Source organism: Ochotona curzoniae, unplaced genomic scaffold (genome assembly GCF_017591425.1).
Source record: "Ochotona curzoniae isolate NIBS_2020 unplaced genomic scaffold, NIBS_Ocur_1.0 contig_1014, whole genome shotgun sequence".
Taxonomy (NCBI): Eukaryota; Metazoa; Chordata; class Mammalia; order Lagomorpha; family Ochotonidae; genus Ochotona; species Ochotona curzoniae.
In genome coordinates this window covers 11,579,901-11,607,732 of record NW_024464920.1, presented here as the reverse complement: position 1 = coordinate 11,607,732, position 27,832 = coordinate 11,579,901, and the positions used below count along the sequence as shown (strand labels likewise).

General features: G+C 43.1%; 1 protein-coding gene across 2 annotated transcripts; it reads left to right on the top strand.

The window, feature by feature from the left end:
* Window positions 1–989: 989 nt before the first annotated feature.
* MRPL42 (mitochondrial ribosomal protein L42) lies at window positions 990–23,598 on the top strand. Of its 2 annotated transcripts, none has more exons than XM_040980849.1 (6): window positions 990–1,046; window positions 4,544–4,715; window positions 9,604–9,667; window positions 11,502–11,586; window positions 15,690–15,853; window positions 23,429–23,598. In XM_040980849.1, the coding sequence occupies exons 2-6, from the start codon at window positions 4,649–4,651 to the stop codon at window positions 23,472–23,474; spliced, it is 426 nt and encodes a 141-aa protein (XP_040836783.1). In that variant the 5' UTR covers window positions 990–1,046; window positions 4,544–4,648; the 3' UTR covers window positions 23,475–23,598. The 2 variants fall into 2 exon arrangements, with proteins under 2 accessions (XP_040836783.1, XP_040836775.1); XM_040980841.1 differs by having other exon boundaries at window positions 11,502–11,592.
* The last annotated feature ends 4,234 nt before the right edge of the window (window positions 23,599–27,832 follow it).

Sequence of the window (27,832 nt, the reverse complement as noted above, 5' to 3'; positions counted from 1 at the left end):
TCCAATCATTCCTCACAGTCCAGCCCTTCTAATCACTAGGCCAAATCTGTGCGCCCAACATCATCTCTTTACTACGGAACTGCAATACCCTCCTCATCAGACTTGTTCAGGTTCTCACCACTCGCCAAACTACTCAAGGGGCAGTCAAATTAACCTTTCAAAAGAAAGGACCTAAATTATAACATGTCGTTTCTTTTCCATAAAATCCCCCAGTGCCTCCCTACTGCGTTTAGAATAAAATCTGTGGGGCCGGCACTGCGGCCTCGCGGGTAAAGCCTCCGCCTGCAGTGTCCCGCGTGGGCACTTGTTGAGGTCCCAGGTGCTCCACACAGGAGCTCCCTGCTCAGGACCTGGGAAAGCAGCAGAGGACGTCCCCAAGTACCTAGGCTCCTGGACCCACTTGGAAGACCTGGGAGAAGCTCCTGGTTTCAGACACGCTCAGCCCTGGCCTTTGTGGCCATTTGGGGAGTGAAGCAGAGGATGGAAGATCTCTCTTTTCCTATCTCTCACTCCCTGTAATCCTTTCAAAATGATGTATATATAGAAACATGTGTAAATATGTAAATATATATTTTCCATTTTCCATAGGTGGCTTGTGTCTTCATTCCATATAATCTCCACCAACACGGCCTAATCTGACCTGGCCACTCTCCTCCAGGCTGTCCTCCCCACAAAGGGCCTCTCCCAGGTCTCCCATTTCAAACTTCCCAGCCCTATCCCATTACACTTGGAGAGCCTCTGAGAAAACGCCTCTTTCCCTGGGAAACCTTAATTCACTCACCAAGAAGCCGTCTATCATTTGAGCACCTCATACATTTAAAAGAAAGCCAATACTTGACAAGAATGTGTGCTTGGGGCAGCCGACTTGTTTTCCTGCGACCCTTTAGTAACGCTGTGCACAAGTTACAGCGACCAAAGGCAGCCGAGCAGATCCCCTTCCCGCATTCCCGAAGAGACTACATTTCCCAGAGTGCTTCGCCGGCCGGAAGGGCACGCCTGCCCGGAGTCTCTTAGGACCCGGATGAGGACAAGATGGCGTGCTCGCGGTGAGTATGTCATTGGAACTGCTGTGCTCTCCTCTAAAAGCGCAGCAGTGAATTGGACAGGTCCAGGTTTATAAGCAGGTGTCGAGGTCTCCGTCTGTCGTTCCTGGCAGGGCAGGCTCTGTCCTACGGAAGGGCCGGCATGGGGGCTCGTGTTTCTCCCTCATGCAGACTCGGCTCGTATCGTGGCTGCCAGGTTCCCTCCAGGTTAGGCATTAAAGGCTGCACCTGGGTGCTCGTCTCAGTGCTCGTAGCCAGTTCCTCACACCTCGGGCCTTCTGGGCTCTGTTTTAGCTTCTCCTTCGAGTTAAATCCGGAGTCCAAGGATTTGCCCGCAGACATCGTCTCCCTGCGGTGAATAAACTCACCTCTCGCCGGGGGGCGGGGAGGGCTACCGACCATCTGCCACTGTGCGTCTTTTGGACCTCTGGTCGGTGGACTGTGAGAGTAACGGAACAGCGGGCGGGTGGATCGTTTGACCGCTGTGAGCCTTGTACATAATCTATAAAAGGATGTCTATTTGACCAGCTAGTGAAAGTCAGAGCAGATAACTATATGAGAGTGAGTTGCCAACAGGAAAATCACACTGTGAGCCCAGGGTTAGCAGGGTGCTGACACCTGAGAGGGCCCGTGTCCTCCTTGATTGTTGAGGGGGCTCGGATCCTCACTGACGCCAATTAAAAGAAGATTCAGTGGTTAAGCAGAAGTGTCATTTATTCCCAATGGCCCCAGGATATCGTGGTTCTTTGCCCCGTTTTACCTTTAAGATGCTGGTCATTTTGTCAATGATTGGCTCCAAATTTCCCAGTTTGCAAGCACCAGCGTCCTTAGAAGCAAGTCATTAACATTTTATACTTTAGTTGTGCATGAATCAAAATAAATGCCAAATGCTATACATGATTAATGAGGCTGAAGCCGCTGGCTCACTCCCCACAGTAGATCTGCCTTGCTAACAGTTTGTGTTTTACAGTTTGCAGTCCATTTTGATATAATTATGTGCTTTCACAAGTTCATTGAAATAGGCATCTTTGTTTATAGATTATATTACAGACCGTGAGGAAAGACTCAGAGAAGTTAAATGATTTGTTTTCAGCCACTTCTCTGCTGTGTAAAGTTCAAAATCTAATACATGAAATCCTTGGAAAATACAATGTTAAGGTAAATGTTTGGTGCAAAAAATTGTTAACCATGTGTGTATGAGGTATCTTAAAAAAAATTTAATGAAAAGTTGGATTATGAAAAAAAAAAAAGGCTTTCCATAAGTATTTTGCAGGAAAATAAGCTTACCATTGATTCAATTTTTACATGAATTTCCTGATGAGCTCTTTATTAAGATAATGAGATTATAGGAGCTGGTGCTGTGGAATCATAGACTAACACTCTGCTGGCTGTTCCACTTCTGATCCAGCTTCTTGCTAATGAGCTTGGGAAAGTAGCAGAAGATGGCACAGGTCTTAGGCCCATGCACCTCAAGGAAGAGACCAGAAAGAATCTGGCTACTGGCTTCAGATCAGCCCAGCTCTGGCTGTTGCAGCCATTTAGATAGGGAATCGGCAGAGAGAAAATCTCTCTTTCTCTCTCTCTCTCTTTAAAGATTTATCTGTTTTTATTGGAAAGACAGATTTATGCTGAGAAGGAAAGATAGAAGGATCTTACATATCCTCTGATTCACGCTGCAATGACCACAATGGTCAGAACTGAGCCAGTCTGAAGCCAGGAGCTTCGCCCGGGTCTCCCATGCAGGTGCAGGGTCCCAAGGCTTTGGGCCGTCCTCTGCGGCTTTCACAGGCCACAGGCAGGGAGCTGGATGGGAAATTGAGCAGTTGGGACACGAACTTGAGTACATAAGGGAGGTCGGCACTTGGAGGTGGAGGATTAGTTGAGTCATCACTGGGCCCATTCCCACGCTCCCTCTTTCTCAGTAGCTCTACCTTTCAAATAAAATAAATCTTAAAAAATAAATTTTTTTTTCTGGGCTGCGAAATGTTCATATGAAGGTTGTATAGAAAGTTAATGAAAATGTGTATCATTGGGCCTGGCACAATGTTCAGTGGCTAACTCTTTGTCTTGCACATACTGTGATTCCATGTTGGTGCTGGTTCATGTCCCACTTCCCATAGAGCTTCCTGGTTATGGCCTGGAAAAGAAGTTGAGGACAGCCCAAAGCTTTGGGACCCTACGCCATGCACTGGAAGAAGCTATAGCTCCTGGCTTTGGATCAGCTCAGCTCTGGCCATTGCAGCCACTTGGAAAGTGAACTAGTGGACGGAAAATCTTTCTGTCTCCTCTCTTTGTAAATCTACCTTTCCAATAACATCGCCATAATTCCATTTCATTTTTCCACAAGACTTTTGAAGAAAATGCCTAAGTGCTCCTCTAAAGAAGTATTTAAAAGGTCATGGATAGTCCTTATTTATTTTTTTTTTTTTACAGATTTATTTTTTATTGGAAAGGCTGATATACAGAGAGAAGAAGAGACAGAGAGAAAGATCTTCTGTCCGATGATTCACTTCCCAAGTGGCCACAGTAGCAGTAGCTGAGCCAATCCAAAGCCAGGAGCCAGGAGTTCTGGGTCTCCCACACAGGTGCAGGGTCCCAAGGCTTTGGGCCATCCTCGACTGCTTTCCCAGGCCACAAGCAGGGAGCTGGATGGGAAGTGGTGCTGCTGGGATTAGAACCAGCATCATATGGGATCCTGGCGTGTTCAAGGCGAGGACTTTAACCACTACGCTGTCATGCCAGGCCCTCCCCCTCCCTTTTTTTTTTTAAAGATTTATTTATTTTTTTAATTGGAAAATCAGATATACAGAGAGAAGAAGAGACAGAGAGGAAGATCTTCCGTCCGATGATTCACTCCCCATGTGACTGCAATGGTTGGAGCTGTGCTGATCTGAAGCCAGGAGCCTCCTCCTGGTTTCCCACACACGTGCAGGGTCCCAAGACTTTGGGCTGTCCTCAACTGCTTTCCCAGGCCACAGACAGGGAGCTGGATGGGAAGCAGGGCTGCCAGGATTAGAACTGGCACCCACATAGGATCCTGGCACATTCAAGGCAAGGACTTTAGCCACTAGGCCACTGCTTGACCCTAAAAATATTTCTTGTAATCAGAAACATGGATGATATGCTGAGATGCTGATTAGGGTACCTGGAAGGTTGTACATGAACATTATGAAAGTGGATACTCTACCATACTTGACTGCCTGTTTCTAAGAGTAATTTCATGTTCACTGAATACTTCGTAAGTAGAAAGAGCTTCTTGGCATGGGTAGAAGCTTGCACTAAGAAAAAGTCCTGGGGACTGGTTCAGTGGCTCAGATGGCTAAATCCTCACCTTGCAAGCACCAGGGTGCTATATGGGTGTGGGTTATGTCCTGGCTGCTTCCTTTCTGATGCAAGTCCCTTCTTAGGGCTGGGAAAGCATCAGAGGATAGAGTGTTATAAATATTTGTGTGTGTTCCTATGGTGTACCATTGGTAGAACTCATTTTTTCTTTTAAACAGGGACAAAAATTGATAGGCCTGGAAGGACATGTTGAACGTGGTTTTCTTGCAAACTTCCCTTCCATCCCACTTGATACGCAGCATTCACAGCATTCTGGTTACGCCATGGCAGCAGCTGCAGTGAAACGGGTGATATCAAACACAGCTCTCTGGAGACATTTATCTCCAACCCGTAAGTAGATTTTTTTTTTAATTGAAAGAATTTTTTTGTTGTTTATTTGGAATTCAATTTCATAAGGAGGGGAGACAGAGAAAGTGGTCTTCCATCTGCTGGTTCACTGCGGAAATAGCGGAAATAGCTGGGCTGAGCCAGGCTGAAACAAGGAGCCTGGAGCTCAGTCCTCGTCTCATGGTGGTGGGGGCACGCAGCTGCTTGGCTCATTGCCTGCTACTTTGTGGATGCACATTAGCAGGGAGCTGGATTGGAAGTGGAGTGGTAGGGGCCACTGCAATGCTACAGCACTGGTTCGAGTCCTGGCTGTGTCACTTCTCATCCCGCTTCCGGCTAATGTACCTACGAAGGCAGCAGAGGATCCCTCAGTGCTTGGGCTCTTGTACCCACATGTGAGTTCGTAAGAAGCTACTGTCTCTCGCCTTTGGACTGGCCCTGCTCTGGCCATGCAGCTGTTTGGAGAGTGAACCTTTGCATGGAAGATGTCTAATTCTATTGCTTTCTGTTTCTCTCCATCCCCCTTCTATAACTCTACTTTGCAAGTAAATAAATGGATCAATAAAAAAAGTGAAGCATGTAGAAGTTTTTTTTTTCTGTTTTGATTTTATTTTTCTTTAATGAAAACATTTGAACATTCTTGTCAATATCTAGGACTGCCCAGGAATGGACTTCTCTTTGTATAATAAAGTCCTGTTTGTACTCGGCTGGTATTTTCTTTCTTGGGTGGTCAAGGAGCATTGAGAAGTTGAACCAGTGCTCATATCCGCTATACCACAACTCAATCCACTGTACCACAACTCTAACCCCTTTTTATTTATTTATTAGGCTTTTTTTAAGACTTATTTATTTTTATTGCAAAGTCAGATATACAGAGAGGAAAAGAGACAGAGAGGAAAATCTTCCTTCTGATTCACTCCCCAAGTGACTGCAGTGGCCGGTGCTGAGCCAGTCAGAAGCCAGGAGCCTGGAACTTCCTCCAGGTCTCCCATACGAGTGCAGGGTCCCTAGGCTTTGGGTCGTCCTCAACTGCTTTCCCAGGCCACAGGCAGGGAGCTGGATGGAAAGTGGAGCCGCTGGGATTAGAACCAGCACTCACATGGGATTCAGGTGCATTTGAGGCAAAGACTTTAGCCACTAGGCCATCTTGCTGGGCCCGTAAATATATCTTTTTCTTTTTACGTTAAAAAAAAAAGATAGATGGAAGGAGGTGTTTGATGATTTGGGTTAAAAATTAAAGTAAGGGGCGGGGCTGATGCTGTGGCATAGCAGATAAAGCAATGCCTGTATTGCATGTGGATGCCAATTTGATTCCTGGCTACTCCACTTGTGATTCAGCTCTGGCTGCTCTGGCTGTTTGGGGAATGACTCAGTGTATGGAAGATTTCTCTCTCCTTCTGTCTATATAACTGCCTTTTTTTTTTCATATTTTTTATTATTTTATGATGCAGTTTTTTAGTCTCTGGAATTTCCCTTACTCCCTCCCCAAGTCCCCTCTTCCTCCTCCACTGATATCCCCTATATTATTACAATAGTATAGTTCTTCCTAAACAATCTTAAGTCCATCATTCTGCTTTTTAAGTGTATCCTGACATTGTGGGCGTGGACAATGGCAGAGTACAGCATCCTGTTGTCAAGATACAGTTTCATTAGGAGTCCAGTTTTGATCTGGAAGTAGAGATGCATACTGCATTGTATCCTCACATCTGGCTATGATAGTCTCCATTACACAGTTACTGTACATCCCCTTAAATGAAAAGCCACAAAACAAAATCAACAACAGGAAAAAAACCAGAAATTTATGCCATGCACTTATACAACATACTACTAAATGACTAATGTGTCGCTGAAGAAATGAAAATCAAGAACTTCCTTGGCGAAAATAATGCTACAGTATGACCTATGAGTCGATAAAGAATTTAATTTGAGAAAAAAAATTGTTTTGAAGAAATGAAAATAAAAACATTGAAATCCATGAGCTGGTAATGTTTGTTAATGAGATGTGTCTCCTGTAGGCAGCGGGTAGATGCGCTTGGTTTATTGAACCAGTGTTATTGCCTTTCACATAAGTAAAATAAATTTAAACAAAAACCTGAAAGAAACCAAAGTAGATTTTGAAGTTTGCAAGAGTCTTTTTTTCTTTTATGATTTATTTATTTTTACTGTAAAGGAAGCTATACAAGGAGGAGGAGAGACAGAGAGGAAGATCTTCCATCTGTTGTTGCTTCACTCCCTAAGTAACCACAACAACCAGGGTCAAGCCAGTCCAAAGCTAAGAGCCTGGAGCCTCTTCCTATTCTCCCACGTGGGTGCAGGGTCCCAAGGCTTTGGGTCATCCTCGACTGCTTTCCCAGGCCGCAAGCAGGGAGCTGGATGGGAAGTGGAGCTGCCGCGCCAAGCCCTGCAAGATTCTTAAAAAAATAAAGTAGGGCCTAGTGCAGTAGCTTAGTGGCTAAAGTCCTCATCTTGCATGCACCAGGATCCCATATGGGCTCCAGTTTGTGTCCCTGCGACCCCGCTTCCCATCCAACTCTCTGCTTGTGGCCTGGGAAAGCAGTCAGTGATGGCCGAGGGCCTTGGGACCCTGCACTCACATGGGAGACCCAGAAGAAGCTCCTAACTCCTGGCTCCTGGCTTCGGATTGGCTCAGCTCTGGCTGTTGCAACCAGTTGGGGAGTGAAACATCTGGTGGAACATCTTTTCTCTCTCTTTTCCTCTCTGTATGTCCGACTTTCCGTAAAATAATTTTTTTTAATTAAAAAAAATTTTTGATGCTCTTTACATTGTTGATTAGGGCAATACTTTTAAAAAAAAAGGTAATTTGAGGATAGTTGAGATAAGAAAAAAATGTTTTACCCATTGAGCACCTTTTTTCACTAGAATATGTGAAAGTTTGATAGATCTTACTGTTTTGCTTACTTATTTATTTAATTATATTTATTGGGAAGTGTATTTATAAAGAGAAGGAGAGACAGACAGAAAGGTCTTTCACTGACTGGTTCACTCCTCATATGGCCACAGTGGCTGGAGCTGATCCGATCTGCAGCCAGGAGCCAAGTTCTTCTGGGTCTCCCATGTGGCTGTAGGGTCCCAAGGCTCTGGGCTGTCTTTCACTGCTTTCCTAGGTTACAAGTTGGGAGCTGGGTAAGTGGAGCAGCCAGGACATGAACCAACACCCATAACGGATGCGGGTGCTGGCAGGCTCAGGTTTCTCCAGTTGAGCCATTGCGCTAGCTGCGGGTTTTACTGTTTTAAAAAATAATTTTTCTGGTTTTTGCTTATTTACGTGAGAGACAAAGAGAGCTTTTTATATAATGGTTCACTTCTCAAATGCCTGCAAGGCATTGACCCTCGATGCTCAAAACTCAATCCAGGTCTCCACTGTTGGAACCTCTGTAGCTGTCACTGCTGCCTCCTGGAGTTTGCATTGACAGAAATCAGAAGCTTGCATTATGACTGCTGCACTTCCCATCCAGCTCCCTGCCTGTGGCCTGGGAAAGCAGTTGAGGACGATCCAAGCCTTGGGACCCTGCACCCGCGTGGGAGACCTGGAGATGTTCCTGGCTTCGGATTGGCTCAGCACCGACGTTGCAGCTGCTTGGGGGAGTAAAACAGCGAATGGAAGATCTTTCTGTCTCTCCTCTCTCTAAAGCTGACTTTCCAATAAAAAGAAATGCATCTTTTTTCTTTCTTTCTTTTTTTTTGTTTTTTTTTAAGATTTTGTCTCTGCTGGTTCATTTATAACTTTTTTTTTTTAAAGATTTATTTTTATTATTTTTTTATTGGAAAGGCAGATATACAGAGAGGAGAGACAGAGAAGAAGATCTTCCGTCCCATGATTCACTCCCCAAGTGAGCGCAACAGCCGATGCCATGCCGATCCGAAGCCAGGAGCCTCTTCTGGGTCTCGCACGCAGGTGCAGGGTCCCAAAGCTTTGGGCCGTCCTCGACTGCTTTCCCAGGCCACAGGCAGGGAGCTGGAAGGGAAGTGGGGCTGCTGGGATAGAACCAGTGCCCATAGGGGATCCCTGGCGTGCAAGGCAAGGACCTTAACCACTTGTGCCACCGCGCCGGGCCCCATTTATAACTCTTAAGTTTGCCGGTTTTGCGGAAAAAAGGAAACTATTATTTGAAATGTGATTATTCTGTTTATTCTGATTAGGAGAAGTTAATTTGGAGTAATCTACTTGGTGATTCATTACCTAATAGTCCCTTTTTATAGACTGTGTCCCTTGGAATACCCAGATGCTCCATGTTCTTTCTTGGAAAGACGAGCCTGCTTGGGTAGTCCATTTCCATTCTGAACCCTGGCCCTTGCACCTGTTCATCCCTCTCCAAGGTTGCACTCACCGCCTATCAACTCCTAGTTATTTTTAGTTCAATTTTTAGCTAATCTTAGTTAATTTTTCTCTCATTTTTATGTGAAAAACAACAAAAGAGAGATGCAGCAGCAACAGATCTCCTGTACATGTGTTTACTCCTTAGAGAGGCCAGGCTTGGGCCAGCCTGAAGCCAGGATCCTGGGACTCAGACCGGGACTGTGGGTTGGGAGGTGGAACCTGCTACCTTCCAGGGTGTGGTGTGTAATAGGGTGAAGCTAACATTGTGAGCAGAACTGGAACTTGAACCCAGGCACTCTAAATCGTGGAGGTCTCAAGTGGCATCTTTTGTGCCAAAAACCTGCAACTAGAATTGTTGTTCTCTGCCTGTATCATCAGCAAGCTGTATCCTTTTGGGGCCAGGGACACAGGCTTACTGGTCCCTGGTCTCCAATATGGGCCAGTTTCAGTTATTGGTTAAGATCAGTTGAATGAGAGAAAATAGATCTCAATTTATGTGAGAACATGTGCTCAGATTAACCCAGTGTATTTTACTGTTTGGGGTTTTTGCAGATGGAGCTTTATATTGTGTTTGCCATAAATCTACGTATTCTCCTCTTCCGGATGACTATAATTGGTATGTATTAAAATTCAGTTGAACAAATAATAGTTTTAGCTGTATCTGAAGTGATTTAATTTTATTTTCTTTCTGCTTTTCTGATTATTCTCCATGTAATTTTGTTTTTAAATTTTTAATGGTCTTATTTGCCCAGTATCTAAGCTTACAAATATTTTAAATAAAAAATCATTTTCATTGTGTTTCAGTGAATGCTTAATTTGCCACAAGACAGGCATGCTGGCACAAATGCTGTCTTTTCTTCCTGAAGCATGTGTTAGCTCTTTGGAAAATTTAATTTATTTTTATAGTTTTCTCTTTGCGTTCATATCCATTAGCTTAAGTAGTTATTTATCTTATCTTTTGTTTGGTGTTGAATAATCCTAAATTATAAATATTTAATTCAACTACCATTTATTTACTGTTTATCAAGTCCAGGAAATATGTTAAGAACTAGGAATAAGAGCACATGATGCTGTTTTCTTTACAGCAGAATCTGATGTGTAGAAACTATAGCATGTTTTCTTATGGTTTTTATTGAAAATTACAGTAGAAATTTTTCTCTTTTGGCACTAACTTTATTGTACACTTAGAATGTACAAAGATAAAAAGTTAGAAATGATATGTCTAAGTAACAGCTTTTTAATCTAAAAAGGTTGAATTTCTGTGTTTTATATTATCTAAAACTATCTTTTACCACAGAGCATTTGATCAGTTACATGTGCATTGGAGACTTGTTCTAGCATTCAATCTTGTTTTGGTGTGTGAATTTCTGTTTTAAATTTTTTTTTGACATACTCAGTGTGATTTGTAGATACACTTGCAAGAACATAGTGATATTCCCTCCCTCCCACTTGTTATTCTACCTTAAACTCACGGTAAGGCAGTCTAATGCCTCATCCTCCATTAGCCGAGATACACATTAGAGCCGATGACTAGTTGTTCAGATCTAGAAGATACTTTGTTGAGGAAGTTGAGCTGACATCTTCTGTGGGCAGGTCTTGAGTTGCCTCCTAAATTATAGGCACTGGATTTTCTTTTCTTTTTATTTTTTATTTTTTTTTGTTATTAACGTTCTATTATGTGATACAGTTTTATAGGCACTGGGATTCCCCCCACCCTTCCCACAACCCTCCCCCCATAGTGGATTCCTCCACCTTGCTGCATAACCACAGTTCAAGTTCAGTTGAGATTCCTTCATTGCAAGCATATACCTAGCGTAAAGTTCAGCATCTTATTGTCCAGATAAGTTCAGTGGCCTCTTGGGGAGACCTTCTCTGGTCTGAAGGTAGAGCTAACAGAGTAAAGTTCCGGTCAGTTAAAAGCCCCAACAAAACATCAGCATCAATATACAATGTTATGGAATTAATTGACATAGTATTGAGTAAACAATATGTTAAAAATAATGCAAGTTCCATTCTTCGAAACATCTGGGTTGAGACAGTATCAATGACAGGTTCAAAAAGTAACAAACAACCAAACAAAAATTACAGGTTAAATCAAGGCAAACATGTGGTATCTAACCTTTTGGGATTCGCTTATTTCCCTTAGCATTATAGTTTCCAGTTGGGCCCATTTAGCCACAAAGAACTGCATTTTGTTTTTTTTAATAGCTGAGTAGTATTCCATGGAGTAGATGAACCAAAGCTTTCTTACCCAATCTTTTGCTGATGGGCATTTCGGTTGCTTCCATGTTTTTGCAATTACTGATTGTGCTGCTATAAACATAGGGGAGGCACTGGATTTTCTAATCTGGTCACATAGTGTCTGTTCAACTATTTGTGATTCATTAATTGTAACTGATTTTTTAATCATTCTGTCTTGAATACACTGTAACTTTTTTTTTTTTTTAAAGCAAAGTAGAACTTGCTTTGACATCGGATGGCAGGACCATAGTATGCTATCATCCTTCCGTGGATATTCCATATGAACATACCAAAGTACGTGTAAGAACATCTCTTGAAGTTTTTAATTTGCTTTAGAAATATTCATTCTAAATGTTTGCACTAGATGTTCATTTATAGACAAGGATTGTCTGAATTTTTAAGCTGTTTATTTTTCTAAAGATTGATTTATTTGAAAGGTAGGGTGACCGGGAAAGAGTGAATTTTCCATCTGCTGGTTCATTCCATAAATGGTTGCAATAGCTGCGTCTGGAGCAAGCAAAAGCCAAGGGACAGGGACTCATTCTGGTCTCCTGCGTGGGTGGCAGAGGTCCATGTACTTGGGTCATCATGTGCTGCCTTCTCAGGTGTCCCAGAAGGAAGCTAATGCACCAGAAGTGGAGCAGACAGGGCTTGACCTGGTACTCTGATACGGACCGTTGGCACTGGGAGTGGTGGCTTAATCCTTTGCCTGCCCCATATGGTACTGATATTTTAAAGTGCTAATATTATTTTATTTTATCCTATTTTATTCTATTTAAATGGTCTTTATACAGTTGATCAGGTTGGGAAGGCTCAAGGACTAGGGGAAAGCAGGTGAGACCACTGTTTCCACACCTTCCTTTTCTTCTTCTAAATCTGGGAGTGGAGGGTGGACAAGGAGAGAAGCCACACCCAGCCTCTCAACCACCTCAGTACCCAGGGATGAGGAATGGCCACCTAATGTCATCCCCTGGTTCCTGATGTGGGACATGCTCGAGGGTTCTGTTCAAGTGGTCTCCATAGTTCTGACGTGCTTTAGATCTCACAGATCCGAGGACGAGGAAATCCTTCCAAGGGCCATTGGCTAACACGGTCTACCCCTGTGTGCATCTGGGTATGCTGTCTACCGCACCGTCTTCAGTAACTGAGGTGGCCCTGTTCAGACACATGCACTTCACGGTTGAATCACAAGTCCTGCCACTCTCCCCATGGTTGGAGTTCTGAGTCTAGCAGTTTAGTTGGGGGTACCCTTAAAGAAATCTTGTCTGAGGTGATCCCAGACCTGACTTCCATGAGCTGCTGCCAGTATGGGGTTCATCCACATCAGCCTACACACCCAGAGATAGTTGTAATTGCTGAGTCAGTTCTGCCTCCAGCAAACCAATGCGTGTTACAACCCTTTCCCACCAGCCCACCACGCACTTGGCCTCCATGTATGCCATCAGGCACTGTAGCCCATTCAGAGCGATTCTCAATGGAAGACCTTAGTCTACCCGAGTCCCAGCTTCACGTTCACCAGCAGGAACAGTGGCCCAGCAGGGGAGACCCCACATCTCCCCTACCAGGCTTGTACCCGCCCCTCCACCGAGGTCATGAGTGTGCTGGTCTGGTATGGTTCAGCTCATCTCAGCATATGCAGTGAGTGCTATAGTCTGGCCTGGCCTGGGCTGGTAAGTGCTGCTGCCCAACCTGGCCCAGCCAGCCCCCAGTCTCATCCCTAATGTGAACTGGTTGGTGCTGCGGCCTGACCCGGCCCATCCCCTACTCCATCCTGGTTCTCAGATCTGTCAGTGGGTGTTATGAACTGGCCTAGGCTGGCCCTCCCCCAGACTTGACCCCCTACACGTATGTTGGCGGGTACTGTAACCTGGCCTGGGCTGGCTGCTCTTTGTCTTGGTTGTTGCTCTCATCTGCAGGGACTGCATCATGGCTGAAGAGTTACCCCAGCTCCTCCATCAGGTTTCCTCCTAGTGCACATCTTGGGCATACTGATGGGTTCTTGGCCCTAGCTGATGTAGTCTACCTCCTGTCCTGGCAAGAACAGTGGCTCTGCCCAACCAGCCCATATCATTCTGGTGTTACAGCCCAGGCATACCTGGTCCATGTCATGACACAGCTCTCATGTGATTTAGCAGGAGACCAGACCTAGCCCAGTCAGCTCTTTCTACACACATCTTAGCTTCCTTGCTGATGTGACTGGGAAAGTAGTGGAAGGTGGCCCAAGTGCTTTAGGCCTCTGCACCCACATGGAAACCTCTGGCTCCTGGCTTCAGACTGGCCCGATTCCAGCAGCTGCAGATAAGATCTCTCTTTCTGTCTCTTTCTCTATCTTGGTAACTTCAACTTTCGAATAAATAAATAGATCTTAAGAAAAACGGTTTACTGAGAAAGAGAAAGATCTTCCATCTGCTGATTCATTCCCCAAATGTCTGCAGTGACTGGGCTGTGTCAGGCCAAAGCCAGAAGCATGGATCTCCTGGTCTTTCACATACATTCAGGTGTACAATTGCTTGGACCATCTCCCATTGGTTTCTCAGGAGTGTTAGCTGGGAGCTGGATTGGAAATGGAGCTGCCAGGATTTGAACCAGCACCAATTTGGGACACTGGCACTACAGGTATACTGGTACACAACAGTGCTCACCCTAAGGGGAAGTATTTAAAGGTGAAATGAAGATAAGAATTACATAAATTATTTTGAAATAGTCATCTTGGACCCAGCATGATGGCTCAGTGGCTAAATCCTTGCCTTGTATGTGCCAGGATCCCTTAAGGGTGCTGGTTCATGTCCCAGCTGCTCCACTTCCCATCCAGCTCTCTGGGGAGTGAACCAAGTGGATGGAAGATTTTCCTCTCTGTCTCTCCTCCTCTCTCTGTAAATCTGCCTTTCAGTTTTTCATTGGAAATGATTATTTTTTCACTGGAAAGGCAGATATATATATATATATATATATATATACACATAGGAGGAGAGACAGAGGAAGATCTTCTGTCCACGGATTCACTCCCCAAGTGACCACAATGGCCAGAGCTGAGCCAGTCCAAAGCCAGGAGCCAGAAGCCTCCTCTGGGTCTCCCATGTGGGCTCAGGATCCCAACATTTTGGGGGCGGTCCTCTACTGCCTTTCCAGGCCGCAAGCATTGGAGCTGGATGGGAAGCAGGGTCGTCGGAACATGAACCAGTACTCATATGGGATACCTGCACGTGCAAAGCGAGGGCTTTGGCTACTGGGCTACTGCACCAGGCCCATACATATTTTTTAAAAAAAGGAAAAACAAGAAATAATAATCCTCGGATTCAAGGGTCAGTAACATGGGTGGTGTTGGTCCCAGGTTCAGTAGGCAGTGGCAGGGCAGATGTGTGTCTTTGTGTGAGCCTTTGTGCAAGGCTGTGCTTTAGACAGCCTGTTGGGATGGTTATTGCCATAAGCAGGTGTATGTGAGATCCCCTCCCTGCATAACCTGCCTTTATTTGCTTACTGATTGATTTGTTAGGTTTTGGCAGGTGCATCCATTTTGATTCTGATAGCTTTCACAGCTCTAACTGTTTTTCAGTCATTCTCAGGATAGATAATGATTTACAAGACATATTAATATATTGTTTTATGTAAAGAGATGATCTTTTCAAAATCATTTAAATATTTAGGAAGTATTTCCTTATAAAGTCCATTTAAATATTTTTTTTTCTTGTTTTAGGCCTTAAAAGGAATGTTAGTAACTATTTATATTTATTGAACTGTTAGAATATCAGGCATAGCTAAGCACACTTTATATCATTTCACTTCATCCTCAGCAAATCTTTCAGAGATACATTTTACTCTATTTTTTTAAAAAGGAAATTTAAGAGTTAAATAAGCTGCACAAGATCACAGAGTTAGTAAGTGACAATCAGAGGCCGATGCCCAAGATTTTATTCTCTTCATTATATCACCACTTATTCTCTCTTGCACTAGGAGGGAATAACGTACTAATCACAGCACAGCTCAGTAAGGGGTTCCTTGTAAGTTGAGCTTGAGAAGCCCCATACTGTGGATGTATCTGAAGCCAGGAGCCTGGAACTCAATTGGAGTCTTCCATGGCTCAGACACTTGAGCCATTCTGTGGAACCTTCTCATGCACGTTAGCTAGATCGTAAGTGGAGTGGCCAGTATTGGAGCCGGTGCTCTTGAGGGATACTGAATCTTAGGCTGCAGTTTAATGTGCTGTGCCACAACTCTTGTTCCTATTTCTGATCCTTTGTTGAGTTATTCAACCAAGTGGAACGGTCCTGATTAGTTGTTTATCGTCCCTGAGATACTGTAGTGAATGACTAGATGCGGTAGTTGTATTATTGGAAACTTAATCAAATGTTGAACTTGTGTGTGCCTACATTTTGATGCTTTTGGTGATTGTTTCGTAGCCTATCCCTCGGCCAGATCCTGTGCTTAATAATGAAGAAACACATGATCAAGTGCTGAAAACCAGACTGCAAGGAAAAAGTGAACACCTTGAGCAGGGACCCATGGTGGAGCAACTTAGCAAGATGTTCTTCACTACTAAGCACCGCTGGTATCCTCATGGACAGTAAGTTCTGTTTCTTCAGCTCCACCCTCACACATTAGAAGAACATGTAACTTTTTTTGCATGGCCTGAGAAAGCAGCAAAGGATGGCTACACCCATGTGGTAGACGCAGAAGAAGCTTCTGGCTCCTGGCTTCTGATCAGCTCAGCTGCAGCCTTCGCAGCCAGTAGGGTAGTGAACTAGCAGACGGAAGATCTTGTCTCTGTGTCTCGCCTCTCTCTAAAAATCTGCCTTTCAAATAAAAATACAATACATCCATTTTTTAAAGACTTATTTATTTTTATTACAAACTCAGATATACAGAGAGGAGGAGGGACAGAGAGGAAGATCTTCCATGTGTGGATTCACTCCCCAAGTGAGCACAATGGCCAGTGCTTTGCCGATCTGGAGCCAGGAGCCAGGAACTTCCTCAGGTCTCCCACGTGGGCGCAGAGTCCCAAAGCTTTGGGCCGTCCTCGACTGCTTTCCCAGGCCACAAGCAGGGAGCTGGATGGGAAGTGGAGCTGCCGGGATTAGAACCGGTGCCGATATGGTATCCCGGCACATTGAAGGCGAGGACTTTAGCTGCTAGGCCATAGTGCCAGGCCCGTCTTTTTTTTTTTTTTTTTTTTCTTCTAAAGATTTATTTTGAAGGAAAAGATGGGACAAAAGGAGAGAGAAAGAGGGACTGACAGAGTTATTTTCCATCTGCTGATTCACTCCACAAATACCAAGAACATGTGGGGCCAGGCCAGGCCAAAGCCAGGAGGCAGGGGCACCATCCTGTTCCACATAGGTGGCACAAACCTACGTCCTTAGGCTGTTGTCTGCTGCCTCTTGGGTACGTATTAGCAAGAACCCACATCCAAGGCAAAGCAGCTGTGCAGTGATTCCAGATGTTCTGTCCAAAATGGAGTGTGAATTGTCCCATGTGGTAGCTTAACTCACTGTGCCATAGCAGCCACCCCTTCCTTGATTTCAGTGGAAGAATTTAGTGAGTTTTTCAAGAGTTCTTACAGATTTTACTACTCCATAATAGTTGTTTAATATGTCATTTGCATTCATCTTCTTGATAAATAGGTGGCTTTGTTCTTTATCTGTTTCTTTAGAAGATTTGGAGTTGCTATTTTTTTTCTTAATTTATTATGTTGCATTATGTGATACAGCTTTTTAGGTACTGGAATTCCTCCCTCGCCTCCCCCAAACCTCCCCTCATGGTGGATTCCTCCACCTTGTTGCGTATCCACAATTCAAGTTCAGTTGAGATTCCTTCCCCGCGAGCATATACCTAACATAGAGTCCAGCATCTCATGTTCTAGAGAAGTTCAGCAGCTTCTTGGGGAGACCCTCTCTGGTCCAATGTTAGAGCCAACAAAGTAAAATCCTGATCAATTACAAAAAGCACCAACATAACATCATCAGCAACAATATACAATTTTGTGGAACTAATTGACATAGTACCGAGTAAGCAATATAGTAAGATTAAATGCAAGTTCTTAACCACATTCTGTGACCACTTCGATGACATTTCAACAATTGAGGTGCGAGACAGTTTAGGAGGGGTGGTGTGCAGAGAAATTCTCAACACCTTGCTGAGGAGTACTTAATCTTCGTGTCCTCCCTAGTGAAGTGTGTATGAGTTTATGCTGATCAGGCTTTCCTTTTTGTTCTCTGCCTATCTATTCTAACTTGTGCGTGTGTTTGGAGGGGCGGCTCTGGAGCAACCCTAATGGTCATTGCAGAGAGGGTGAGGATCCAAAGTTGGAACCAAGCAAGGACTAGAGAAAGCTCCTCTCCCCAATTCTGAAGGAGGTTTACTGTTCTTCTGGTTCTGAGGACCACTCAGGTTTCCTGTCTGTTGTTCCAATGACCCTGGGTCCCACGATGAAGGGCTCGGGCTTCTTCCATCCTGTGTGGTAGGTCCAGAGAAAAGGCGGGGGGATGTCCTCTGAGTTTTCGGCCTCCGAAAGCACTCCAGTTCCCCCTGGTCTCTTGGGCAGTTTGATGTAGTCCTTGGTACCCATACTGACAGTCTTTGGTGGGGATCCGGGAGTCTCCAGGTTTGGGACACGAGCCTCCTCCTGTTTACCTGCTCCACTCTGGGTACCTCCCCTGCTCTGTGCATGTGACCACCTGTTAATAGGTTGCTAGGATCTCTTTTTAAAAAATAAATGCATTTCATGATTGGGCAATATGTATTGTTCATACCTTTTTAGATAACTGTAATTGCTGCTCTGTTTGCAAGTGCTCACAGTGCACGTTATTTAGTTGCTTGGAAGGCAGAATGATAGAAATATAGACAGATCATCTATCCCTTGGTTCACTGCTTAGCTGACTGTCCCCTAGGAGTGGCAGGGCCATGCCCTTAGGCCATCTTTCACGGCCCTCTCAGGCACACAAGAAGGGAGCTGGATCAGAATAGTGCAGCTGGCTCTCAGACTAGCACTCTGACAGGGAATGCCATTGTCGTTTGCTGCAGCTTAGCTCACTGAACCACCACACGGGTCCAAGTGCTCACTGCTTCTTTTTCTCTTTTTAAGATTTATTTATTTATTTTTATTTCAAAGATATATATACACTTTTTTTTTTTCTGCATTGCTGTAGTCTTGTTGGGCAGTGAGGAAGATGAGTGAGTGTTGGGTTAAGTCTGAAGGCCCTGTCCTCTGGCAGGTCACAGGTCTGAGAGCAGGTGGATCTCTGCATCTGCAGCTCCAGCCGTCTTTTGTTTCATTACTTGTAACCAACTCACTGAAGTTCGCTGTGGTGTGTAACTTGAAGGGAGCCAGAGTGAAGGCAGAAAGACTAATCAGAGTCTTAAAACCAAGCATGTAATAGTCCAATATTTGTATCTAATATCCTAACTGGTGTTTAATCTTACTTACTGATTTAATCTTATTACTGCAAATTAGCTTTTGGCTTTCATTTAAGTTAATCTCCTGATAAGTCTTTTCCCATCAGGATTATTAGGCACTTTCAATTGTAAACAGGCTTTTTAATTAGATGGATTTGATTGTTCCCATATCTATCCTAATAAAGAGCTCAGCAGCAAATCTCAGGTACTGGTTTATATATACAAAGAAAAGTGTTACCAGACCATCCTTTCGAGTCATTCTACAGTATCTGTTTAGTATCTACATAAATATTTTGAGTTAATGTAATGGAAGCCATTTGCAAATATTCATTTCTAGATATTCCAGGCTAATTCTAAAACCTCAGGCAATGTATAGAAAGATACTTTACCAAATGTTTTTTAATTTTTAAGTTATTGAAAAAAAATAGGACCAGTTATTAAACCTGAGTTTAATAACTAAGGTTGGAATAATATCGTTTTAAATAAATTTATTTCATGAGAAGGTGTAAACTGCTATCTTATCTATTTATTTTGTAAAGCTCAGGCAGAGTTTTATAAGGGGAGAGAATCTGACAGCCATGGTATTTTGACTGAGTACCAGAAGTTTGAATTCTTAGCACAGGAAGTGGGTGATAAGGAAAATGAAACGTTGGGCTTTGAAGTCAATTTGCCTTTGCCTGAATGCATTTTTTTTTTCAGAATATTCGGTTATGTAAAAGGTTGATTTTTAAAAATAGCATATATGACCTTGAGGCTTCTGCTACTTCCTGTGTGATAGATGATAAAAACAAATTAGCTTCACATTCACCTTTAGTTTTGAGATGTCAGATACATTCTTTCAGAGGAACTGCTTCTACAAATCCATTCATTTTCTGCTTCCTGTGAGGATCTGCACTCCTAGCTGCTCTGTGAATTGCTGCTGAGACACTCCATGGCTGCTCAGGGGACATCTCCCTTCCCAGCGTCACCATTGCCCAGGAAGCCAGCACACCTGTGCTTTCAGTCCCAGCACTGCACCCACGCTCTACTTCCTGTCGTCAGGCTTCCTCAGTGGGCATGCAAAAATCCAGAGTAACAGAGCGTTTTCTTGTAGTACATTTCTTTGTAGAACACCATTTTTATAGGAACTGGGCCTGTTACTTTAATAATTTTGTTGTAACATTTATTTGTTTATTTATTTAAAAAGCAGAATAAAAGAGGGAGAGGGAGTGAGCTAGATCAATATTGCATCCTCTGGCTCACTCTCCAAATAGTTGCAACAGCCAGGGTTGGACCAGGCTCAAGCCAGGAACCCAGAATTCCATCTGTGTCTCCAACATGAGTGGAAGAGACCTAAGTACTTGGACTGTTTCTCTGTGTTCTCAGGTGTCTTAACAGGAAGCTGGATTGAAAGTGGAGCAATTGGGACTTGAACCAGTGCTCATGTGGGATGCCGACATTATAGGCAGCAGCTTAACCAACTGTGCCCTAGTACAATAACTTTGAATACCATCTGCCTGTTAATGACTCCCATATCTATCTCTGGTCAAGGCCCTTCCCTGGCCCACTAGGCTTCTGTATCTGACTACCTACTTAACATATGTGATATGCATTCCTGACTTACTATGTCTCTATCTCATCATAGCTCTTAAAGAAAATAATAAATTAAATAGTTTCCCTAACTTAAAACTGTTGAAAGAAGGAAGGAAGGTTGAATGGAAAATAAGAAACATCTGGAAATGAACCGTAAATATCTGAAATAAACAACAATCCTATAAATGACAATGCATTTTATTATAAAGTGATAATATATTTTATTATAAAGAATTAATTTGTTCCTATAGAGGCAACAAAAAGTAGGTACCACCATCAGTAGGAAACACATTTGAAGATCTACTTAGTATAAATCGGAAGAGCAAGTGCTGCTCTGAATTAAGAACTGGGAACCAACATTCCAGATGTCACTGAGTCACTGTGTGATGTGTCTCAGTTTGCCAGGAACAGTCATAGCTTAATTCTTGTTAATTATTAATAGTGCTGCCTATGTTCTCTGTAAAAACTCCCAGTCTGCATGAGAGGCTACAGGGTCACCTTAAAGGTGCTTGCCTCCGGCTGGTGATTATAGTGCACGTGCACATTCATGTGTGATACGCAATCTATAGGTGCTGTTTGACCTGTGTTGAGCGTATTCTAGAACTTGACTTTGGTAGGTTGGTTTAGGACTATAAGGATCTCTAACTTTCAGGGAGTCTTGAGTTAATAAATGTGGTTGAACAGTTTATGCTGCATCATTTTCAAAAGATGACTCATGACATTTTTAGAATTCTTGACTTCATTAATGATTTAAGAAATTATGAATCCACTTCCTAGAAAAACACAGAGAAAATTTTTTCAGATAATTTCAAGAGGTTAATGACTCCCCAGACTGTTTCTAAAGTCCTTATGCTGACAGCCAGAGGCTGTGAGAGAATACCTTCCAGACACTATTGCAGTGGTGAAACCTCAACTGGAACCCTTTAGGAAACCATAACTTCTGTGCCAGTGTAAGTGCTTATAGAAATATCTATTTTGGTAATGTTTTGCAAGGTGTACTTTGTTACAACTTATTTTTGCATGTTAGTATGTAAAGATACACTTTATTCTTTGCTACTTAATTGAAAAATCAATATCAGAAAAATTAATGTAAAAGTAAGTTGCATATAGCAAATCTTGTTTTTTAATTTTGATGCTATTTACATAGTTTATCATGGTGGGAAGGGTCAAAGATCAGGGGCAGGTGGGCAAGACCATGTTTACATATTTTCCTTTTTTTCTTCCTGTATCTGGGGGAGGAAGGAGGAGTGGGGAGAAGCCACACCCAGCCTCCCAGCCGCCTCAGTACCCAGGGGTGGGAAACAGCCACCCGATCTCATCCCAGGGTTCCTGTTGTGGAGCACTTTCAAAGGGTTCTGCTCATGTGGGTTTGATAATTCTAAGATGTTGATATCGCTGCTCCAAGGTTGGGGATATCCTTTCAAGGGTAATTGGCTGACATAGTCCACCTCTGAGTTGCCATTCGCGCAGAAGTTTGCTGTCAAGCTTCATTGGGGTAGTTGATCAATTTGTTCTGCCCTCCTTCTTCTGCAAACCAGTGAGTGCTGCAGTCCAACCCAGCCCTGCCCACCACACTCCCGGATGTCAATATTTAAATCAGTAAATAAGGACATGCAAAAAAGCAAAAGAAAAAATTTTCATGATGAATGACTCAAAAATGATTACTGCTAACAATAGATTTCATTTCTTTGTATCTATGCATTAATTTTTAGTTTGCTTTTTTTTTTAAAGATTTATTTATTTTTTTAAAGATTTATTTTTATTGGAAAGGCGGATATACAGAGAGGAGAGACAGAGAGGAAGATCTTCCGTCTCGATGATTCACTCCCCAAGTGAGCGCAACGGTCGATGCTATGCTGATCCGAAGCCAGGAGCCTCTTCCAGGTCTCCCACACGGGTGCAGGGTTCCAAAGCTTTGGGCCATCCTCGACTGCTTTCCTGGGCCACAGGCAGGGAGCTGGAAGGGAAGCGGGGCTGCCGGGATTAGAACCGGCGCCCATATGGGATCCCGGGCGTGCAAGGCGAGGACCTTAACCACTGCACTACCGCGCCGGGCCCAAGATTTATTTATTTTTATTGCAAAGTCAGATATACAGAGAGGAGGAGAGACAGGGAGGAATACTTTTCGTCTAATGGTTCACTCCGTATTCCCCAAGTGGCCGCAACGGCCGAAGCTGTCAATCTGAAGCCAGGAGGTACGAGCTTCTTTTGGGTGTCCCACGAGGGTGCAGGGTCCCAAGGCTTTGGGCCGTCCTCACCTGCTTTCCCAGGTCACAAGCAGGGAGCTGGATGGGAAGTAGAGCTGCCGGGATTAGAACTGGTGCCCATATGGTATCCTGGCACGTTCAAGGCGAAGACTTTAACTGCTGCACTATCGCACCAGGCCCAGACACTGGTTCTAATCCTGGCAGCCCTGCTTCCCATCCAGCTCCTTGCTTGTGGCCTGGGAGAGCAGTGGAAGGTGGCCCAAGGTTTGGTACACTGCACCCATGTGGGAGTCCAGGAAGAGGCTTCTTGCTTCTGGTTTCAAATTGGTGCAGTTCTGGCTGTTGCAGCCTCCTTACTGTAAGTAAAGCCAATTCGTGTGTTCTAATTTGAGACCAGTAATCCAGATTATTGTAGAAATTATCATCAGGATCTGGATCTGAAAGAGATTTCCTACATTGCTTAGTTCATAGAAAATAATTTTTTGTAGTGAGAGAATGTGGCTTAATGCAAGAAGTATTTGAGGAGCCTGTGTTGTAGTTTGTAGCACTGGCATCCCATATTAATGGTGGTCTCATTTCCTGCAGCTCTACTTCCAATCCAGCTCCCTGCTAAGGTGCCTGCGAAGGCAGTGAAAGGGGCTTCAATTGTTCGGACCCCTGTACCCAAGTGGGAGACCCAGATGAAGCTCTTGGCTTCTGTCTTCAGCCCATCCCAGACCCTGCTGTCACAGCCATTTGGGGAGTGAACCAGCAGATGGAAGAACTCCCTCTGTGTATCCTCTCTCTCTGGAATTCTGCCTTTCAAATAAAGAAAATCAATCTTTTTTTTTTAAAAAAAAGTATTTTCTTTGATATATAAAGTTCATTTGATTTTTGAAATTGTAATGAACAGCAAAATGATGATAGGAATTTTAAGAGTCCTTAACTTTCATTAAAATAATTTTACCAACTATTTTCTTGTTTTCAAGTTATCACAGACGTCGTAAGAAGCTGGATCCTCCCAAGGACAGATGATGCTGAGGTTCTTGGAATCAAAGAAGAATGCTAGCCTGTGCTCCAGTTTCCATTTGAGAAAATTCAGTCTGGTATCTTCACCTTATATGTTACATAGTAAAAATATCATTAAATATTCTTTCATGTAGCAGAATGTGTTTGTCTTTATATATGTAATTTTGGATTTGATTCTCAGAAAAACCTATTTCATCTTTATTTTTGAGGCAAAGTCTGTATTTTATGTGTGTAGATGAGTATTTTTACATCATCAGCATACATAAATATAGTTCAGACCTATGGAATGCTTAAGATTTGTTCTCTTTATATCAACAAAAAATATAAAACAAACATAGACAAAAAGTACAATTCAGAAAAATCCCATGGCTCTCCTTTTTTTTTTCTTTTTAAGATTTATTTAGTTTTATTGGAAAGACAGATTTACAGAGAAGGAGAGACTGAGAAATGTTTTTCACCTGGTTTACTCCCCAAATGGCCACAGCAGTTGGAGCTGAACCAATCCAAAGTCAGGAGCCAGGAGCTTCTTTCCCGTCTCTCACGTGGATGCAGGGTTCCAAGGCTTTCCCATCCTCCACAGTTTTCCCAGGCAATAAGCAGGGAGCTGGATGGGAAGCAGAACAGCTGGGACACAAACCAGTGCACATATGGGATGCTGGCACTTCGAGCTGGAGGAATCACGGCTCTCCTTTTGAGAGGAAGTTTTAAATTGCCTTGAAAATAAATAAATTCACGGAATCCATGGAGAAACTAGATGTTAAAGTGTTTCCATTGGTTTCTAGGAAATAAGTAATTACATTATGAGATAGTTCTTGGTATCTCTAGTCCCTTTCCATACATTATTAAATTCTAAATGATAATGCTTTGAAGAAATGGTATTATTTGCATTTAATAGATTAAGTTAAACTACTTGAACCCTGCCTACACAAAGTGGGAGAGATAGGATCAAAATTGTCAGGCTCCGAAGATTTTTTTTCTATTGCTAAGAATATACAATCCTAGAGATCGTTGTAGAAAGTATGTTTGTTTGGAAGGATTTTTTTTTTTTCTTTTCTTGGATATCTTTAAAAATAGGCCAGTTTTTTATTACATGCAAAGAACTTCATCTCTGTGGTTAAAATATTGACAGATTGCTCTGCTGTTTCTTACCCACTTCTATATGATGCTTGTAACACAACTGCTGCCCCCTGAAATTTCTGTATAGGAGGTGACAAATCATTTAAAAAGCTGAAAGAGTCCATTATTCAAACTTATGAAGTATTTAGTGTGTTGATAGAATTGCTGAGAAACATACTTCTTCATTCAAAGACTGTTGTTTAATGGTGTTTTGTTTTTGTTTTAGTTTTAAAGCAAGATTTATTAGAAAAGCTGAGAAATGAGGTTCCTGTCCTAGTGTCGGGAGGGGACTTTGAGATAGAAAAGACCCTTACCCCTGCCATAGTGGCAGGAGAAAATGTGGAAAAGAAAGACCCCTAGTGGTGTTCTTTTAATAAAGGCTCTGCAGATGGAGGTTCAAGTGGCCAATAAGATGTCAGAAATGATGAGTGTGCAGTTCAGGAAATACAATGGTGACTGCAACCCAAAGAAAGTGGTTTTAAGTGGCTTATCCTTTTTTTTGTTACTAATATTAATACTTTAGAGAAATTAAAAGGAAGGATAGTCATAGGACATGATGCATTTTATCATCTCTCTTGATTAAATATCTTGAAAATCTCTTCAGGTTGATTTACTCCAAATTTAAAAGCTCGATATATACAGTATGAAGGTTGGGAGAGTAGAGTGTGGTGTTGTAGTGTTGCTGCAGGGCCGACATCTGTGGGTACCGATTCAGGTCCCTGCTGCTCTACTTGTGATGCATCCCCCTGCTGTTGCGCCCGGGAAATCAGTGGAATATGGCCCACTTGGGCCCCTGCACATGTGAAACTTAAATGACGCTCCGACTCCTGCCTTTGGCCTGGCCCAGCCCTGTGGCCGTTTTGGGGGTGAACCAGGAGATGGAGGATTATCTCGCTCATTTTTTTTTCTCTTTTTCTGTCTCTTCTTCCCTCGATTCTCTGCGTAACTTTGTCTTTCAAGTAAACAAAAATAAATCTTGAAAAAAAAAGTAAGAAATTAAACCAAACTAGAATAAGAAAATTTTGCTTCCAGATGCTAGGATTACTAAATAGAGATGATACCCCAACCACACACTCAGGTTGTGGCTTTGGAGAAATAACTGTATTGTTCTAGAAGTATAGATTGGCACCCTGCTTCCTGAAACTTTGGTTTTAGTAGGTTTTAATTAAATAGGTTCATATTCTATCTCAGTGTTGTCTGGCCAATCCCTCACTTCCAGAGATAGGAACTGTATTACCTACCATTAGCATTTTATGAAAGGTCCATTTATTTAAGACATTTAAGCATTACGAGAAGTTGCATGATTACTTAAGTTAAGCAAACTTCTTGGAAAACCCGATGCCTGCTTCTTGTTCTTGTGTCAGTGGAATGAATGAGCGCACCTCAAACTAATAAAAAAGCCTTGCTGGTGTAACCACCAGAGGGCACTCTCACATAGGGTTCAATTTGAACATCCCTCAACCAAAGGTATTGTTTTCTCCCTCCACTGATGGGTTGTCTTTGAGAACAGCAGAACTTTGCAGTGGGAATATGTGTCCCTTACTGAATGATGGGTGTATCAGGAAGGCAGAGGGAACTGGGTGGCAAAATGAGGGATGCAAAAAGGGAACTTTGGTTGCTGGGGTGTGTTTCCCCAGAGTTGATATTGGTTCACTGGTGGAAATTATGTGTCAGGCAAGCTGTCCTTTTGGAAAGGCCTTTGCAAAAGTTCTTTTTGTATAGATTGTAGTAATAGTCTTGGTGTAAAGTGATGACTCTGGTGGAATCTGTTGTGATAGTTACACTCAGGGCATCAGGGGTAAGAATCCTTCCTTCACAGCTCTTGGCTGTGTTTGTTTTTGCCAGGTGGGTTTGACCCAAAGGACTGCATTTTTGCTTTGACAGTAGCTTCGTTGCTCTCGAGGGCAGAGTCTAGTATCATAGATGAACTCCCTAACATGAAATGTTTTTCCTTAATGTTCATAGGTGGAGAACAAATGTGTTTTAAAAGGAGTGTATATGATGTCGTCATAAGGGCTACTGGGAATAGCCTTTAGCTAGGGAATGCAACAGTTTTTGAATGTTTGCTAATTTTAATTGAAGGTTGTTATTTTTCCCCCACTCCCTACAAGGTAGTGGCTTTTTAAAGTGCTTAATTAGCAGAGAATTTGGATGTTCCCTATGTGAGAGTGATTAGTAAAATACATAACGATGGTGAAATAAGTGTTCCAGTTTCATTCTGTTGGTCCGTTTATCAAACATGTACAAAGTTCCTAACGTATCAACAGGCCTGTGCTGTAGTAGACTGCTAGCAAAAAATTGTCCTTCATTAAGGACTGTAGTACTCATGGGACTGATTCCCACTCAGCTATTTGATTTTTCTAATAATGTTGGATTCCAATCATGGAAGTAATTTATTGCTATGCTTAAGGATTAGAGACTAGGGACCAGTGTTGTGGGTTAGTGGGTTAGAGCTGTTGCCTGCAATACTGGCATCCCAGATGGGTGTCAGTTCATGTCCTCCTGCTCCATTTCCAAACCACTTGGCTGCTAATGGCCTGGGAAAAGCAGCAGAAAAGTGACTCAAGTGCTTGTGTCCCCGCCACCCACATGGGAAAGCCAAATGAAGTTCCTAATTCTTACTTCATCTTGGCCTAGCCCAGCTGTGGCAACCGTCTGGGGAGTGAATCAGCAGGTGGAAGATCTCTGTCTCTCCTTTTCTCTGCAACACAGACTTTCAAATATATATTTCTTAAGATTGATTTATTTTTGTTGGAAAGGCAGATCTACAGAGAGATGAACAGACAGAAAGATCTTCCATTCCAGAATGGCCTCAGTGGTTGGGACTGAGCCCATTTGAACACAGGGCCAGAAACCCCTGCCAGGTCTCCCATGGGTGAGTGGAGTCCCAAGACTTTGGGCCATCTTCTGCTTTTCCAGGCCATTAACAGGGAGCTGAATGGGTAGTGGGACAACTGGGACATGAACTGGCAGATATGTGAGATGGCAGGGCTTGTAGGCAGAGATTAGACAAACTGAGCCATCGGGTCAGTCCCAATAAGTAATTAATTAAAAAAAAAAAGATTTATTTGTTTTTATTGGAAAGTCAGATAGAGAGAAGGAGAGACGGAGAAGAATATCTTCTGTCTCCTGATTCATTCTCCACAACGGCCTGTGCTGAGCCAATCTGAAGCCAGGAGCCTGGGGACTCTTCTGGGTCTCCCACGTGGGTGCAGGGTCCCAAGGCTTCTGGCCATACTTGACTGCTT